The sequence below is a fragment of the Cervus canadensis genome, chromosome 7 (genome assembly GCF_019320065.1).
Source record: "Cervus canadensis isolate Bull #8, Minnesota chromosome 7, ASM1932006v1, whole genome shotgun sequence".
NCBI classification, from domain to species: domain Eukaryota; kingdom Metazoa; phylum Chordata; class Mammalia; order Artiodactyla; family Cervidae; genus Cervus; species Cervus canadensis.
In genome coordinates this window covers 29073165-29091721 of record NC_057392.1, presented here as the reverse complement: position 1 = coordinate 29091721, position 18557 = coordinate 29073165, and the positions used below count along the sequence as shown (strand labels likewise).

The 18557-nt window shown below is 47.5% G+C and overlaps 2 protein-coding genes across 3 annotated transcripts in view; one reads left to right on the top strand and one right to left on the bottom strand.

The window, feature by feature from the left end:
- SH3BP5 (SH3 domain binding protein 5) overlaps nucleotides 1–9755 on the top strand; it is a 76710-nt gene extending 66955 nt beyond the window's left edge. Inside the window, exons 5-9 of the mRNA XM_043474759.1 lie at nucleotides 2885–3015; nucleotides 4549–4591; nucleotides 5203–5422; nucleotides 7694–7954; nucleotides 8325–9755. Of these exons, the coding sequence (XP_043330694.1) occupies nucleotides 2885–3015; nucleotides 4549–4591; nucleotides 5203–5422; nucleotides 7694–7954; nucleotides 8325–8524 (855 nt within the window). The 3' untranslated portion in view covers nucleotides 8525–9755. The remainder of the gene's footprint in view (nucleotides 1–2884; nucleotides 3016–4548; nucleotides 4592–5202; nucleotides 5423–7693; nucleotides 7955–8324) is intronic.
- CAPN7 (calpain 7) overlaps nucleotides 9618–18557 on the bottom strand; it is a 46298-nt gene continuing 37358 nt past the window's right edge. The window contains exons 17-21 of one of the 2 annotated variants that reach the window (XM_043474757.1): nucleotides 15367–15512; nucleotides 14554–14616; nucleotides 13881–14011; nucleotides 11885–11977; nucleotides 9618–11795 (exon numbers count right to left, since the gene is read on the bottom strand). In XM_043474757.1, coding sequence (XP_043330692.1) covers nucleotides 11651–11795; nucleotides 11885–11977; nucleotides 13881–14011; nucleotides 14554–14616; nucleotides 15367–15512 — 578 coding nt within the window. In that variant the 3' untranslated portion in view covers nucleotides 9618–11650. The remainder of the gene's footprint in view (nucleotides 11796–11884; nucleotides 11978–13880; nucleotides 14012–14553; nucleotides 14617–15366; nucleotides 15513–18557) is intronic. The other variant, XM_043474758.1, reaches the window with a different exon arrangement.

Genomic DNA, 18557 nt, shown 5'->3' with positions numbered 1-18557 from the left:
GGTTTTAGGGGCTGCTGAGTTACCGAGGGGTGTAACCAAGGTGCACCCCTGGCGACTTTCTCCCTGGAGGCAGGAAGCAGAGCGAGGGGCTCTCCTCTGACAGCAGGCGCTTGTGTGCACGTGGGGTCCGGGAGTTGGGACAGGGGGTGGTCGGTGTGGCCGGTGGGGGTGAGGCAGAGGGCAGCGTGCTTGCTGCTGTCTCAGTCGGCGCTGGCAGCATTGCCAAGTGCTTGGATTCTTCCGAGGGTTTAACTTTAGAAAGCTTTTTCACAGACTAAGGACCAAGGAAAAACGAGGGCCTGTGCGTGCAGTTGGTGGGAACCCTGCTTCTTGCAGGGGATGCTCTTTACCGTAGCCTCAAATCACAGCTTCTGTAGGTCTCTCTTTAAAATGCTTTCAGGGATTTCCCTGGCAGTCTAGTGTTTAAGACTTTACCTTCCAGGGCAGCGGGTGCAGGATCCATCCCTGGTCGGGGACCTAAGATCCCATATGCCTCGCGGCCAGAAACCAAAGCTTGAAACAGAAGCAGTATCGTACAAATTCAATAAAGACTTTAAAAGCAGTCCATATCAAAAAACGATTCAAAAAAAAAATCCTTATAAAATGCTTTCAGAGAGGTCCTTAAAGGTGAACTTTGCGCTGAATCCCCTTGTAGTAGAACCAATCACCACAGCATGTCTTCATCTGTCTGATATGCTTGGGTTTTGCGTGTTCATAAAGGTTACAGCAGTAAATCCTTACAGCTTTAGACTGAAGAGTTACTGCTGTTTCCCTCAGTGACGAAGCTGGTGAGGTTTTATGTTCATTTCATGTCTCTCTGACGTCTTTGATGTGAGCAGCCAAGTGGAAGGGTTTCCCAAGCCTCCTGATCTTGATTGAGAGGTCATTTTGGCAAGCTTGTCTTGGTTCCCTATTTCCCTCTCTGACTTTGTTCTAATTCTGTTTTTAAAAGTATCTCAAGCATTAAAACCATTGTTAAAAGCATATATATATATATATATATATAATTTTTTTTTTTTTTTTTAGAAGAAGGTAAAGCTTTAACTCTGGTAAGTGTAAAGTGTTCTCTTATAAAAGATTTTATTTAACGCATTAATTAAGGATGGAATGAATCTGATGTTACAGCTCTTTGAAAGGAGAATTCAGAAAAAAGCACTCATGTTTAAGTTCAAGAGTGCCAAGGTGAATTTACAGACAGATACAGCATTGGTCAGTATTTACAGGGCAGGCAATGAGCAAATGCATCTCCACACACTTCCGCTTGATTTCTAGGGATAAGAATCATTTGTATTACTATCAGTTTCCCACAACTTGTAGGGCCATGAAATAGCTCCAAGACAAGGAAAGGCAGAGATATCCTGGAGAAGGGGGCAATAGACAGGATGCCTAGATGTTTTCTGCTCATGTCAGAGTCTTTTTTTTTTTTTTTTTTAATTTTTTTTTTTTATTTTATTCTTTGAATCAGCCATGGATTTACATGTATTCCCAATCCCGATCCCCCCTCCCACCTCCCTCTCCACCCGATTCCTCTGGGTCTTCCCAGTTCATGTCAGAGTCTTTCAGAGTTTCTCCTGATTCTTAAAAAACACCTAATTTTAAGTGCATAAGGAAACTGCCCTGGGCTGACTGTGGCCATTTCCTGGAGCGGGTGATGGATTGCAGGCTGCCTCTTGGGTGGTGTCCTCCTGAAACAGTCCTGCTGGGTCTGAGACGGTGGACCAGCAATCTGAGGGCCCTCTGGGCTCCTCCGTGCTGCTCTTTGGGTAAAATTAAAAGTTGGCCCTGTGTCCCCCTTTCTAGTTCATTCCATACTTGGGTGACTTGTAAGTAGAAGGTGGGAAGGAAGTGCTAGCTGTTTCCATGGCCCAAACTGCTTTTTCTCTCCTGCGTCCTCTCTCCTCCCAGCCAGCTTTGTTCTGATGTGTTTCTAGGTCAGTGGGGAGAGAACCAACACTGTCCCTGCTTCTGGGAATGTGCCTTTGAGCCCGCATAGAGGGCACAGGACTCTTGGGTTTTGAATCCATTTTGAAAATGTTCCCCCTAGCATTCTAGCTGACTAGTTTTCTGGCCACGAAAATCTGTGTGAGCCCCAGAATCCGTTTCTGCTTAATCCTTCTGGGTCCTGGATTCTTCTGCGTCCACCAGCTAAGCCGGAACATTTGGGAAGGTGCCGGACCGCCGAGGTCTTCATCCTCCCGCTGGCCTGCTGCATACACCTGGCTCTGGAGGGCTCCCAGGCCCCTGAGGTCCGAGTCCCTCTCGTGTCTCCTGCCCGCCCGCTGGCTCCTGACCTGCGGTGGGACCAGGAGGAGCCCATGGTGGACACTCCGTGGAAGTGGACGCCCACTGGCTCAGAGGATGCTTCATATGGTTCTGTCCTTTTCCTGCTAGTCGCCTCAGCTGATTGGCAGTTGAGTCTTGTCTGAAATGACTTTTACATTAGAATAGATGAGTCGGGAAGGGTGACCCTCTTCTCTTTGCAAGTTTGTTTAATCTTAAGTTTCCCCACTAATTTCCTCATTTAATTTTTACATTTTTATTTAAAAAAATTGAAGTACAGCTGCTTTATAACGTGTCCTTTTCCGGTATACAGCATGGTGATTCAGTTGTATGTGTGTACATGTATATGTATGTTTGTGTGTATATATACACAAACATATATATATATATTCAGATTCTTTTCTGTTATAGGTTATTACAAGATATTGGGCAGAGTTCCCTATGCCATACAGAGGTCCTTGTGGTTGATGTGCTTTACATAGTAGCGTGTATGTGTTAACCCCAGATTCCTCATCTTTTTGAAACAATGGAGTAAGTGGTCCTGCCGCAGGGGGCCGTTCTGGGTGTGGCCGCGCTGACCCCGCCCCTCTGCTGTGCGCCGCAGGTAATGGAGGCGGAGCAGACCAAGACGCGGAGCGAGCTGGTGCACAAGGAGACGGCGGCGCGCTACAACGCGGCCATGGGCCGCATGCGGCAGCTGGAGAAGAAGCTCAAGCGGGCCATCAACAAGTCCAAGTGAGCGGGGCGCGTGGGCCCCGGGGCTGGGCTGCTCTCCTCACACACCATCTCAGCCTTTCCCGTGGCCCCAGCAGCGCCTGCGCCTGCCCCGGCTCCCTCTGCGTTCTCTGCACCCCCGGGTGGGGCGCCTCCAGGCGTGACCAAGCTGCGAGCACCGGAAGGAATCTCAAGGGCAGAGCGTTACCTGGGCCCTGGGCTGCGGTTGCGTTCTGGGGAACTCAGGGGTGTGTGCCCTTGGCGCTGTGGCTGACGGTGTGGAAACGGCCCTTCCCCTCAGGTTACCTGTCCGCACGATGGGGGTGAGCTTTGTAGATAATACACATCCTTCATAGACGCAGAGCTGATGAAGTGGCGTAAGACTGCTTTCTTCTCTGCCTTTTTTGGTGACAGGATGTGTATTTCCAGTTTCCTACAGTATTCAAAACTAGGAACAGTTAAATTTGTCCAACAGTAGGGTCTTTGGTTAAATACGTAGTGATACTTCCAAACATCGGACTAGTTTATAGCAGTTAAAATCATGATGACATAGGTTCTGCCTTCATTACTATATGAATATGTTTGTAACATTTATATGTAATAAAGGCAGGCCACAAAACACATGGAAAGCACAATTTGTTTGACACAAATTACATGCACACACAGATGGGCCCAGAGGAATAATTTTTTTAAATGTGTGCGTGTATATATGTGTGTATGTATATATTTATTTGAACTGTTTGTTAGTTGATTTACAATGTTGTGAAGACTGGTTGCAATGGAGCTTTTCTCCAGCTCTTCTCATCACTCCTGTATTATCATCTGACAATGACCTTGGGGAAGACTCCCTGCGTCCCTCACAATTGCTGGGCCTGCAAGCAGAGACCTGGAATGGCCTCCATTGCTCAGCCACAGACAGACCCCCAAGCTTCGCTGTGGGTGAAGGGCTGCCACCTCATGGGCCGACCCCCAGGCTCCTGAATGGAGCGGGTGTGTCCCTGCCTGCTGGACCAGAGCCCGGGGCGTGCTGGCCTCTCCCCGGCCTGTGGCCTGGGGGTTCTACGTACAATCGGCTCCCTCTAGTCCCGCGCGGAGTCCCGGAGGCCAACCCGAGCTCCCGGCCTGGCAGCGGCCCCTCTGTGCGGGCGGCTCTCTCCCTCCCCGAGTGAGCTCGGCGCAGCTGGCGTGCGTTGGGGCAAGTTCTTCTCTGCGGTTCCTTCCCAGGAGGGGAGGTGGGAGCCCTCCCTGCCGGGCGCCCCGAGTGGCCTTAACACCCCGCAGGGAGGACGGGGCCCGGGGGTGGGGCCCCGGCCTGCGTGTGCCCATGTATGGGGCTCCTGTGTCTGGAGACGGGCCTTCTGGCACCTCTGCCCTGGGTGAGCTTCAGTTATGGGTCAGGCCCGGGAGCTGGATCTCTCCCCGCTCCCCTCACGGCCCCGTTGGAGCCGAGTAAATGCTGGAGGGCGGCTCAGTCGCTGCCCCGGACGCCCCCGTGGAGCGTATGGGGGTCACTGCTGCCCAGGCTCTCACGTCCCTTCTGTCTGCCTCCCACAGGCCTTACTTTGAACTCAAGGCAAAGTACTACCTGCAGCTGGAGGTACGTGTGGCCTTCGGCTTTGAAGCGGGTGGGTCGGCGATGTCTGTCTTCTGAGGCGCCCCCCCGACCCCCCACCCTTCTGTAGTGGGCCTCCAGATGGCCCCATGGCCGCCAGGTCGGGGGACACGTTCTTGACCGAGGCTTTGGCTGCTTGCTCGGTGCTGTCTGCTGCCCGCGGAGCCTCTGCATCGTCTCTGGCCGAAGCGTCCTCGGTCAGTGGTCCTCCGCACAGCCCCGGGGAGCTTGCCGGCAGTGTGGATTCCGGGCCGCCCCAGACCGACCGAACTGAGGCCCAGCCCTCCGGTTTTTCACACGCCCGCCGGGGGCTTCTGACACAGCCAGGCGTGAGGTCTACGGCTCGGGGCTCAGATGGCCGCGCGGTGGGACCGTGTAGACCTGGACCCCTACCGCTGCCTTTCTGGGGGGCTGCTGGGCGTAGAGCCGGGGTTGTCACCGGACTGGCAGCTGATGTCTGGTGCGTGCAGACCTGCGGAAGGGGGACCAGGACCCCGACTGCATCCTGGGGGTGAGGGACCCAGTCACTCGGGAGCCTGGGTGGGCCGGCGGGGGCGCGGCCTCGCTCACCTGCTCCCCCCGCTTCTCCCGAGCAGCAGCTGAAAAAGACGGTGGACGAGCTGCAGGCCAAGCTGGCCCTGGCCAAGGGCGAGTACAAGACTGCGCTGCGGAACCTGGAGACCATCTCGGACGAGATCCACGAGCGGCGGCGCTCTGGCGCCATGGGGCCCCGTGGGCGCGGCGTCGGCGCCGAGGGCGGAGCTGTGCCGGCCGAGGGCCTGGCAGGGCGCAAGCCTGAAGCCGACGCCGTTTCCGGTTAGTCTGGGGCCCCGTGTTCCCCGCGGGCGGGACACCGTTCACTGGGGCGCTGCTAGCATCCTGAGTCAGCAAGCTGTGCTTAGATAAGTTTGGGAAGGGACGCGCTTTCACCCCCGAGATTCCAAGCCCTTATCAGGGCATCCCAGGCTGTGAGAAGTCCTGCAGGGAAGGCGCGCCCTCGGGCGCAGGGACTTGGGAGAAGCTCTGATTGAGTCCTGGCCGTCCCGCCATGATCAGGACACACGTGGGCCAAGGCCTGACTTCCCGTTCCTTCCCCTGTGAAGGCGCGATGTCCCCGCGGGTCACTCCACACGTGTTGTCTGAGCACCGGGACCTATTTACCAGGGCCATCCCTGGGAAGTAAATACAGAGGGCTGCTGTAGTTCCTTCCATGTCAGTTCAGAAACCGACTGCCCCAGCCCTGTCTGTCTGCATGCCCTTCTTTGCCTTTTCTGAGGAATACTGGCTGTTGGCTTTTTCCCCATGATTCTTCCTCAGTTCAGTTCAGTCACTCAGTCGTGTCCGACTCTTCCTGACCCCATGGACTGCAGCACGCCAGGCCTCCCTGTCCATCACCAACTCCAGAGTTTACCCAAACTCATGTCCACTGAGTTGGTGATACCATCCAACCATCTCATCCTCTGTTGTCCCATTCTCCTCCCACCTTCAATCGTTCCCAGCACCAGGATCTTTTCCAATGAGTCAGCTCTTTGCATCAGGTGACCAAAGTATTGGAGTTTCAGCTTTAGCATCAGTCCTTCCAATGAACACCTAGGACTGATCTCCTTTAGGATGGACTGGTTGGATCTCCTTGCAGTCCAAGGGACTCTCAAGAGTCTTCTCCAACACCACAGTTCAAAATCATCAATTCTTCAGCACTCAGCTTTCTTTATGGTCCAACTCTCACATCCATAGATGACCACTGGAAAAACCATAGCCTAGCTGGATGGACCTTTCTTGGCAAAGTAATGTCTCTGCTTTTTAACATGGTCATAACTTTCCTTCCAAGGAGTAAGCATCTTTTAATTTCATGGCTGCAATCACCATCTGCAGTGATTTTGGAGCCCCCCAAAAATAAAGTCAGCCACTGTTTTCCCATCTATTTGCCATGAAGTGATGGGACTGGATGCCATGACCTTAGTTTTCTGAATGTTGAGCTTTAAGCCAACTTTTTAACTCTCCTCTTTCACTTTCATCAAGAGGCTCTTTAATTCTTCACTTTCTGCCATCAGGGTGGTGTTATCTGCATATCTGAGGTTATTGATATTTCTCCCGGCAATCTTGATTCCAGCTTGTGCTTCCTCCAGCCCAGCACCTTAATTCAGCCAACAAACATTCAAGCGTGAGGCCCCAGGTCAAAGAAAACTGTCATTTGAACAGCAGGGATGAGTCCTTCAGCGTACATCATCCTCTAAGCCCTGTGTGGAGAGGGACATGAAGCTCAGAGACGCTGAGTTAACTTAACCAAGGGTACACAGAAGGCAGTGAAGGTGGGCTGTGAACTCAGACCTGAGCCCATTCTCTGTGCCCAGCATTCCAGTACTTCCATGGGACGCTACAGACTGTCTTTACAGCCAGGGGAGGAGGAAAGGGGACCGGGCTGTTGTTCAGAGTTGAGGTGGCCTGCAGGCTGTGCCTCTGGCCTCGTTAGAATGAGTTCCACAAACCACGTGAGGCACGAGCCCCAGAGCGCCGCCTGGGAACTGTGTTCCTTTGCGGCAAGCGGTGATCTCAGTGGACTCTGAGCGGGTCTCATGAGACGGCGGGTTACAGAGAAGGTGACCGAGGAGGTCCCAGCCGACACCCCGCGCAGGGCTGTCTGTCAGCACTCCCGCGGCCCCTCCCGTGGGAGGAGGCATCCCCGAGTCCTGGCCGGCTCCATCAGGACGCGTTGCGCAGGCCCGCCCTCCTCCTGGGCCCGCGGGGCTCCGTTTTGGGGCCCAGGGTGGAGGAAAAAACCCGACCTGTGGCTGAACTCACCTTCCATTCCACCTCAGGCCGTGTCTGGTAGTGGCGACTCCTGGGACAGGGGCTGCAGAGTAACGTTAAGGCCCCGGGCCGCCGGTGGGTCCAGCCTTCTCCCTCCAGGGTGCTCTGGAGTCTGGGCTCGCGAGCTGAGGAGGCCCACGGCCCTTTTCTCAGGTCCGGTGGCTGGGTCCTGCAGCGGCCTGGCCCCATCTCCGCAGCGGGGATGCCCGGAGGTGTGTCGGGGGCTGGGTGGCCCTCGGTCAGAGCTGAGTGACGGCTCTTCTTTCTCTCCCCTCCCAGTGGCCTCCGAGGCCTTCGAAGATGACAACTGCAGCGCCTTTGTGTCTGAGGATGACTCGGAAACCCAGTCCCTGTCCAGCTTCAGCTCGGGGCCCACGAGCCCATCGGAGACGCCCGAGCAGTTCCCCGCGGCCGTGCGTCCCGCCAGCCTGGACCTGCCCAGCCCCGTGTCCCTGTCGGAGTTCGGGGTGCTGTTCCCGGGGCTGGGCCCCCGCAGCGAGTGCAGCGGGGCCTCGTCCCCTGAGTGTGAGGTGGAGCGAGGTGAGTGCAGCCCCCGGCCCCGGGGTGGGGGCGGGCGGGGACCCCAGCCTGGATGCTGCGATCAGGGCCTCTGTGGACGCGCCACGGTGTGGCTCCTGACATCATTTGGTCTCTCACCACAACAGTCCTCTTGATGCGCACCCACTGGGGAGGCTTCCGTTTTCTAGCTGTTAGCGTATGACAGGTCTCATCTCCGAGGGTCGGGGGTGTCTGCAGCTTCTCAGGGAGGGAAAGCAGGGGGCGCTGCTGTGGCTGAGGCGCTTCGGTGCCCCCTGGGTGTTTGGAGGTGCAGCTGGCTGGCCGGCCGTGGGGGGCCCGGGGGACCCTTGGGGCTGTCAAGGCTCACTGCAGGGTCTTTCTGTTTCCACAGGGGACAGAGCAGAGGGGGCAGAGAATAAGACGGGTGACAAGGCGGGCAGCCACCGGGGGCTGGGCAGCAGCAGCGGCGATGGCAGCAGGAGCCCCTCGAAGCCCGCGGGCCAGGCCCTGGAGGAAGGGGTGCGGCGGCTGTCCCTTCGGGGCCCCGGGCGTGCGGGCCTCACGGACACACACGTGGTGCAGATCGGCTGACACGCCCTGGCCCCGGCGTGGGTCAGCATTTATACATGAACCGGATGGAGGACGTTGTGCCAATAATCACAAAATATATGCCAAATCCCAGCCCTTTCCTCTAAACGGCACGAATGACGCTTCAGTGGGCTCGCGGGCTGGAGGTCTGTCTGCGGGGTGAGCGCGTGCTCCTGTGCTAGAGTGTTTCTCAGTGCAGAGTCAGTTGCTGCAGGTGGGCTGTGACCGGGTCCACGGGCCTTTGTTCAAACGGTCCCTGTCACAGTGTCATGCAAGCAGTAACCTGTTCCCAGAAAAGACCCTGAGCCAGCTGGGGCCTGGGGAGCTGAGCCCCCAGCGGCCTCAAGGGCCCACTTGTTTGGGAAAACGGCCTTGTTCCCTCCTTTAGATCCCAGGCAGAGGGGATCTAAAGGAAAACAGGTGCATGCAAGATGAAACTCAAATATTCGCAACAACACTTTCTGATCCAGTGAAGGCTTAAAAAAAAGAAAAATCCAAGAACAGAATTCATTTGCATTATCTCCAGTTTTCAGACGGGGGCTTTAAAAAAAAGTGTGTTTGCTGGGACGCCCGTTAAAATCTTTTTCTTTATCAAAGGTTGCCATGAGCTGCACTTTTTGGGGTGGGAAGGGTGAATGCCGCGTGGGGATGGGGGGACTCGGGCAGGGGCCTGTCGTGGATGGGGTCTGTGGCTGTGGGGAGGGGAACAAGCCCTGTCGCGTAAACCTCATCCCACCAGCCAAGGGGATTTATTCTAAGACCCGTGCATGAGGAATGGTGGCCAGTGTTGTTCTAGATTGACAAGGTGTTGATTTCTCTGTAGGCTGTAACTTTTAAAAATAAACAGTTATTTAAGGGTTATGCTGCACTAGTATTTCTTAAGAGGAAGCTATTCCTTAGGCTAGGAGAGGGAGCGGGCACACGGTGGCAGAGGCTGTTAATAGAAGCAATGGTGTCTGTTATGCTAATAGTGTTAAGTGTTGTAGGACTGCTTTTCTTGTTTTCATGGCTACCCGTATTTAGAGCATTGTATTTTATTTGTCCTTTTTTGTTAAGAAAACAGCATATCTAAAAGAAAAAAAACACAACCTGTCAACTTATATATATGTCATTTGTAAATCTCTTCACACTGTCCTGTTCTCTCCTTTTTTAACGACTGATACACTATCCTGATTACAAGGTTATTTTGTACTTGTCTTAATACCTTGAGTGTAATAAAAATGGCTTAAGAAAATGTCTTTCTGTGAGTTCAGATAAAGAATCCTGATACTGCCCGAATCTTCTGCTCGAGGCAGCCTTCTTGCCATCAGGAAGAGCTTGGAGTGCAGTGGTCACCCATTCTTGTTTTCAGTTAAGGCCCTGGGTCCTAACAGTGTATGCCCTGATTAGCAGGTGTGAGTTAGAATTCCACTTCTGCTGCTACTGAAGCCGAGCAGTATGGAGACGCAGTGGTCGCAAAGTAAAGAGGACGCGCTTCGGCGAGGCCTGGGCGTCTCCCGGGTCTCGGCCGTAGGGGCTGGTGAGTGATGCAGGCAGCCCCGGGCACTGGGCTTTGAAAATCTCCCCAGATGATTCTATTCTCTTTCTGTGTCGGTCCAACCAAAGTTAGTCATCGTGCTCTGTTTAGAGCTCTGTTACAGAACTCAGGGTTACAACACAGTAATTGTTTATGTAGGTCTCCTCCATTGGGTTTTTTTTTCCCCTTTTTTTTTTTTTCCATTGGGTTTTTGAAGGCAGGGATTAGGTCTCAGTTTGAATCTAAGATAAGATCTTTAACACACAAGGCTCAAATCATGTCTATAATAAATATACCTCTAATGCTTTAGATTTTTCTTTAAAGTCACGGAAAATTAATCCACCTAAAATATGTTAAAAGTGAAAGCACTTTTCATCTACCAAAATGAAATCTCACTAATACAACAACCTGCCATTAGCCTGAATGAAAAACAGACGTTTTTTTTTTTTTGGTAAAAATGTTAATTTTCATGCAAGTAATGAGTTCTCTTTTAGATGGAACATACCACATGAAGTTCTTTAATAATTTCTCTAGGTTAAACTATGCAGTTTCCATAAGTATAAACATTTTATGCAGTTTCCATAAGTATAAACATTTTATGCAGTTTCCATAAGTATAAACATTTTATTTCGATTAAAGATAATAGAAATACAAAAGTTTTAATAGAGATGAAAAATTCCACTATTTTTAGATCTTAAGATCTTGACTGAGCATCATTCTACTCTAATGGATTTTTATGTAAACAACTGGGAATTTACACATAACAGTAGTATGTTGCAACCCAATGACCATAAATTCTTGATCATGTTTTTTAGAGTGCGCCTACCATAAGAACACTGAACTATATGGAGCGATTTAAAGAAAGACTATAGAAACTAAACTGTAATGTCTTTGATGTCTCAGACTACTACTTTCCTCAACCTGATAAAGCTGCACCTCAGTCCTCTTCACATGAGCCAGGGGAGACAGGTGTCCAGCCTCAGCAGCCTTCGCTCTTAAGCATGAGCATCTTTATGCTATAGAGTGAACTGTGTCTCTTAAACGCTTTATCCTTTCATGACCTCTGGGCAACGGTAAACACTTAAAGTCATGAATAACACAGAACTAACATCTCATGGTAACACGATTCATTTGGTCATTTGTTGTCCAAGACACACAGGAGAGTTAACACCACAAGCAGGTTTACCTTACGACATGTGCTGCCAGAAGACAAACAGCGTGCATGTTCCAGAGCAGCACCCCAGCCCGCTGTTCCACTCCACGTGTCTGCACCCTCACTTCCCTCGCCTGGCCTCGGGTAAGGGCTATCTCAGTGCTTGACTGCGTCTAACCTTTATAACCATCTATACTTTTTTATATAACAGGGCCCCTAAGTGCAAGCCCACTCTGTATACACACAAAACCACGTAAACAGCACTTCTGACTGACGGAGGGCAATTCTGACTACACACAGTTCTCACCACACACCCTGACTTCAGCACCAGATTCCACAGGAACGTTTTTAGAGATGTCATTCTGTTCTGACTTGGGTTACAGTGTCCTGGAGATCTGTGTCCCCGGTTGAAGAGATGATGTTTGGTGAGTATAAGATCCAGCGATCGCTGAAGTTTCTGTCACTGCAGTTGTGTTGTCTTGATGGGGATAATACTATTAAAGTCCAAGAAAAAGGGTCCTTCTTGTTTAGGCAAGAAAGTACTGGGAATGATATTGTAGATCCCAGCAGGTATATTTTCCAGTTCCAGGTAGCAAAACCCGCACCTACGTTCAGGGAAAATGAGAACAAGGTTTTTAAGTGAGGATGCCACAGAAAGTAGAGTATGAATTAGCAATCAAAAGGCCAACATTACCTGTAGTCACCGCTAGATTTCCTCTGGAACCCATGGGGACCAGGGTCTCCCACCACGGAAACTGCTACCACTTCAAATCCAACACTGTACTGCCTAGAAGAAAAAAAAGAGTAAATTACTGCTGTTATTAAGTTGTCTCAAACATATACCCAAAACAACTATACCTAAAGTGCCGACAGACCATTAAGTACATGCTTCTAGAGCTTCAGTAGGAGGGAACAGCACTCTGAGGCACATGCATACTATTTTTACTCTTAATTACAGAAAACATCATTTATGTTTTTAAGTTGAAGCCATAAAGGTGGACATTTTACGAAATTTACTTTAGAAGAGACTGTATTTTTATCACAGGCTCTCAGAAAATAATGTTAAAATAGTATATTAGGCAAAAAAAAGTGAAAAAGCAGAGAACCCTGAAATAAAATCTAAATTTACAGAAGAGTTAGCCTATGGTAGACGTAACATTGCAAATCAGTAGGGAAAGGATTATTTACGCAGGTGGTGATGACAAAAACTTAGGGAAAAAATTGTTAAACTGTATTTCTCAACAAATATAAAATAAAATTCATATGTATTTAAAAAAAGAATTAAGACCATGAAAGAACTAGAAGAAAATACAGTGAAACTTTATTTAATGTTAGGGCAAGACTTCCTCGCCACAGGAAAATAAACCAAAAGAAACATTTGATTACTTTATAATGAAAAAAATTTTTTTGTTATGTGAGGAAAAAAATTTTGGAAAAATACCTGCAAATATGCGAAGGAGTTAATATTCTACATACCCTTCCTTATTCATGCTTACAATTAAGAAAAACGTGACAAGTACAACAGAAAAATGGGCAAAAGATATGAATAAATATATAAAGAAAAAATACACAGTCAATAAACATTTTTCCATATTCAAGCTTCCTAGAAATGAAATACAAAAGGGCAATTATGTACCTTGTTTTGCCTATCAAACTGGTGACATTTTTAAAAATGACTGTAGAAAAATAGCTCAGTCCTAGCTAAAGGATTATTAGTTTCTTTCAAAACAGTTTGTAATTACAGGCAGGCAAAATTAAGCCTAGTTTTATTTAGAAGCTGGTACTATTTTTATTTGTATTCTCTTTTTTTAAACCTTTTAAAACTGTGAAATATAACACAATACACAAGAAATATGAGCCAATGCACATGAAACATACGTAGCTTAACAAAAGTGAAGAAACGCCCAGTTACTCTGTCAGTTGACAAAAGCCTCTCAGCACCGTGAACAGAGTCTGTGCGGCCCTCTGATCACAGCTTCTGTCCCCAGAGCCAACTTGTCTACTGATCCCCTTCCTGCTCTGTCTACGGTGTGACTACCTAAGTGTGCCTCCTTCAGCGACAGTTCAGCTCAGTTTCACCTCTTGACTTCATGCGAGTGGAATCACAGTATATTCTCTGTTGTGTGGCTTCTGTCGCTCAGCTCAGCCTCAGTCCTGAGACCCACCCAGCATGTTGTAGGGAGCTGTAATTTATCTTCACTGTTACATAGGACTCTACCGCACGACTTTTTTATAATCTTAAACGCCACTGATGAACCCTGGCTGTTCTAAAGTTTGGCTCTTACAATCTATTGGCTGTTTGGAATGTGTTTCTCTTATGACATGCCTATTAAAAGTTTTTATTTTTGTTATTTTTTAAAGCCTATAGACTTTTCTTACTAGCATAGGATATTTACAAATCTTTTCATGGGCTTGTTGTGTCTTGAGATGTCTTTCCTTATCCTGAGGCTATTATCTCCTGTTATCAGTAAACTACCTGGAACTGAATTTTAGACTGGATGTGAGTCAGAGGTCTGATCACCTTTCTGGTACATGGATATTAATTATTCCAGCACCTCTTCCTCACTTTTATGCAATGCCGTCTTTAATCACAGATCGAGTGTCCATACAAATATATGTTTCAAAATCCTGTTCCACTAAGCTCATTTTTAACACAATACCATTAATTTAAGAAAGTTAACATCACAAACCTTGGTCCTCTTAGCTCAATCAGTAGCGGCCCAGTCTTTTCTATATGGAATTGGTAAATGGGGTTATTTTTGTGAGTCTCTTGGAAATTTCCACATCCTCCGGCACTCTGACCACTCCACTTGCCATTAATCTAATAAAACAAAGCCTTTGTATTAACAAAACTTCACATTCTAGAATTCTGCTTTAAAGACAATAAAATTCCTCTGCGCCTTTAAAAAGAAAAAAGGCTCCATTGTGGCTCCATCAACTCTTCAGGGTAACTCTCCAAGTCAGCCCAGCCACTTTGCTATCTCAGACCTGTCTCCACCCCCAGTCTTCGAGTCCTCCCTGCCAAGAATTCTCCCTCAAATCCTCTTGCCCATGTCCAGCCCACCCTGCAGAGTCAATCTCAAATTCTGCTTAAAAGGTTCATCCACACCGCCTTCTCTGCTGACCAAGGGTTTGCATGAATCTTCTTTCTCTGAATTCACTTTTCCCCACAGAATCACTCAGTGCCCACTGAAGGTTGTGTGTTCCAACCCAGACTGGAGAGTATACTGACAGTCAAATCCTAGAATGTTTTTACTTTGTAAGAAACTCTTAAATATGAAAAAAAAAAGGGGGGGAGACAAAAAGAAAGAGAATTCTAAGATTTCAATGAGACTGTGACCCAAAGAAAAAAAAATCTTTTACCTGTTTTGATACGGTGTATGGGGAAGGAATCTTTGAAAAAGTAAAGCTGCATGCTGAGTATACCTAGAGTGAAAAAAAAAAATTATTATAGTGATACAATTTATACTTACAAAAACACACTTTAGAATGTTCTGGAAGACTAAGAAATCAGCTGGGGTAGTTGACAGCCCCGATTCCTCGGGCCTCCTGTATCAGGGCAGGATTAAAGGACTGCAGGTGGGCAGCCAGGGTGCTTATCTTGACTCTGCCTGCGGACTGCAGCTCGGGACACACCACACCCCCCAGGCCTTGGCTTCTGCATCTTAAGAGAGCAGCTCCCCGGTGTCCCTTTCATCACTAAAAATCTATTAAAACAGCCTCTTTACTAAGTTACGGCAAACAAATCTATGAAGAACACAATCACAATGACCTTCCCCGTTACATGAGAGCAATATGTTTATAGGCAGTCAATTTCCTTTCACTAAGTTCAAGGTTTTCTTTTTTAAGTCAATAAAAGTATTATGTAGACTAAAGGAGTTTTTATTGCTCTGTGAGTTTACTGGTCCAATATACCACATTACCTCAGGACTAAACCACTACTCTGAAACCTATAATATTCATTCAAAATGTTATTCAAAATAAAAACATTTCATTACTGTTCAAAAGCATTTTCTGCACGAATCATCATCATAATTCAACACAACTGTTATACAGATAAGCACACTCAGCAGTATATAAAGATCAGTCTTTATAAATGAACCTTTTTGTAGATAATCTCACAAGCAGAGACATTACGTGCTTTCTATCATTATTCTGTCATGTTGGTTTACTTACCCGCACTGTGTAATGGATTGTGTTCTGTTTTTCATACTGGGAAACCACTAACGTAAAGGTGTGGGTCCCCGGTGTGGTTAGCTTTATCTTAGTCAAATAGTGAGGGCTGTTAATTCGAATCCCATCAATGTATGGAGGTGGGTCAGCTGCAAATAAACAAGTAGGTTTACAGAAGATGGGACTTTATTCTCGGTAGTTTTTAAAAAAGTTTTATGGCTGATGGTAGGAAAAATAATTAAATGGATGGACATTCCCTTAATTAATTCTATCTTTAAAATATAATGGTATTAAAGAATTACAATTTCAATTTAAAACTTTAAACAACTTAAAACTTGTAAATTAAATAATTTCTAATACACAGAAAGCAATCTTTTGGAATACATTCAACGAGGTATACGATAATCCCTGCTATTTGCCCTGTGTCATATTTCTCTCCTGACAGAGGATTTTAAAATCAAGATTAACTTCTTTTTTCCTTTTGAGGAAGTTTTTAAAAAGATACAAAGAAGTATATAAACATGTTATCTATATTCTCCACCACTCAGGATTCAATTATCTTTTTTTGTCATACTAGCTTCTTTGTAAAACAAAGTTCCTTTTAACCACCACCATTAAGTCTTATTCCATTCCACTCTGATGGATCTGATAGGCATCTTTGCAGACTTTTACACACACAGACACACACACACACTCATGAGCATGTATGTAAAAAAACAAGCAGTATGTGTCTTGTTTTACACCTTATCTTTCACTCAGGTTTTTGAGATCCATGTTGGTGTCTACACAGGTTTACTCTTTTCAAATCTGCGTGTGCAACAGCATACCCCATCATGTGAAGCGGACACTGTATCTATGCTTCCCCATCTAGTTGTTCAGACAATGTGGAGATTTGGTTTGGTTCCAGTATTTTGCTGCTACAGGCAACGCTGCCTGAGATATTCTTTGACAGGCTCATGAATCAAGGCTGATACAATAAAGTCATTTTATGCATATCAAGTAAGTAATTTAAGATCAATGCTATATTGCTGACATTATTCGGGAACACTGAATCTATAACGTAACTTGTGGAAAAATTTTAGTATCTCAAATGTAGTAAGTCTCTTGTGTTTAGAGGTGGTGTGACCTACTCTGAGGGGAAAAGGACTGGCATGTCTGTGATCCTGGACAGTCTGACCTGCGTCTCAGTTTACTTTTCTGTTGGATGGAGAACAGTCCAATTTACTTCTGAGTGTCGTGATCAAAATAAAAATGTGAACCACTAAGTACCCTGGAATGGCAAAGTCACTCTGTGTAAGAGAGGAAGGAAATTGTTTTTTAAAAAATCCAAGTACAAAGAGTAACAAGTTCTTCGAAATTCAAAAGCCGTGTAACATGTTAATGCTAGGAATGTAACTCACAACCTTTGTGTTCTGGATGTATAATGACCAACATGGAAAACGTGGCTCGTTTAACTCGATGTTTATCTCTGGACCGACTGTGTGCCGTGCCCATCCCAGAGACCCTCAGGATGCCCCCAGGCAGCATAATGGGGGAAGAAAGCCACCTTCTCCTAAGATCAAACAAAACGAAACTCAACAAGACCACTTCTGATCCCACCTTAGCCACTGGCGCCTGCTTCTCTGCACAGCCTTCTTGACAGCCTCATCTCAGGCACACCCAGTCCTTTCCCCTGGGATCCCAGCCCACCTGTGGCCACTCTGTCCTCGTCAAGGTCAAAGATGCTGCCGGCGCACGAAGTCCACCTGTCTCTAACCCGACCTCAGTAGGTCACGGCAACGGGAGCGCTAACAGGGATCTCACATTTATCAAAACCCAAAAGTAACTTCTGCTTCACTCTGCAACAGATCTGCTCCCTGCCTGGTTCCCGCATCGCAGTCACCGTTACACCTTTCTGTTTTCCAAGCCAAAAATTCAGACGTGGTCCTGGACTCCTACCACCCCCCACTGACCCAGCAAGTCCTGACAATCCTAACCAAACCCTAACCTATGCCCTTCTCATCTCCACTTTACCACAAGTTCAAACCACCATCGCTTCTCACAGAAATAAAAATCACCTAATTGGGTCCTCTGCTTCCAAGTTTTGTCCCCTCCAATACATTCTGCAAAGAATTTTCTTAAAACACACACGCACACCAGATAATGTCATTTTCCTGAGACCCTCCAAAGATTTCCATCGTGCTTGGAGCAAAATTTCAACTCTTTCCTGGGCTGGGCTGACAGCACCTCACGTGATCTGAGCCTGCATACGTCTAACACTTCTGACCCCCACACTGCCCAGGCCTCCTGGTCTTCCTTCTCTTCCCAGAAAACATCCATCTTTGGCCCATGTCAGGGTCCTTGTACTGGCTGTTCCCTCTGCTTGCAATGCTCTTTCCTCCGTCTTTGCATGACTGACTCCTGTTCGTCATTCAGTTTCTCTTCTTCCTTCTCCAAAGGCCTTCCATGGCCACCCACCCAAAGTGGCCAAGCAGTCACCAACACCCTGTTATTTCTTTCTACATGGGTGTCATTATTAAGGGTTTTTTCCTTTTTGTCTCCCAAACTAGAACATAAACTAATAGTTCCTATCACTCAGTAAATGATAAAAAATTTTCTTTTGATATGAAAGCAAAATGGTCTCAACACAGTTAAGTTAATGCCTCAGGGAAAGATTCACTGTATCCGGCAGGAAGGTTGTCAGAGGAAATAACATAAACTGGATCTTAATCACATTCACTACAAAGAATAGAGTAAAAGGAATATGTGGGCAGAAGCCAGGGAGAAGAGACTCTTGGCGGAAGAACTGAGAGAGGAGGGCAACACGGGCGTGATGTGTTCAGAAGCAGCTAGACCTGCGCTGAGGATGCCTTAAGGAGAAGGCCAGAGTATAAAAGCCTCAGACATCTCACTCAAGAGCCTGGACTTTATCCAAGAGTCTGTAGAAAGCCACAGAATTTCTGGTCAGAGAAAAAGACAGGATTTAAATTTTAGAAATAAAGCTCTGACAGCAATGTGTGAGAGTACAGAAATTCCAAATACCTGAGGTCTCTAAATTAAAAAAAAATAAAACACATGTAGCAGCAATAGCCACACATCTGTTTGAGTGGTTTCTATCAGTCTTATCAGCATAATTATTAATGTATGCTTATTACCTACATAAAATTTGTCATTTTTCAAGTTAATCACACAAATAGAATTTTAACGTTTGTTTG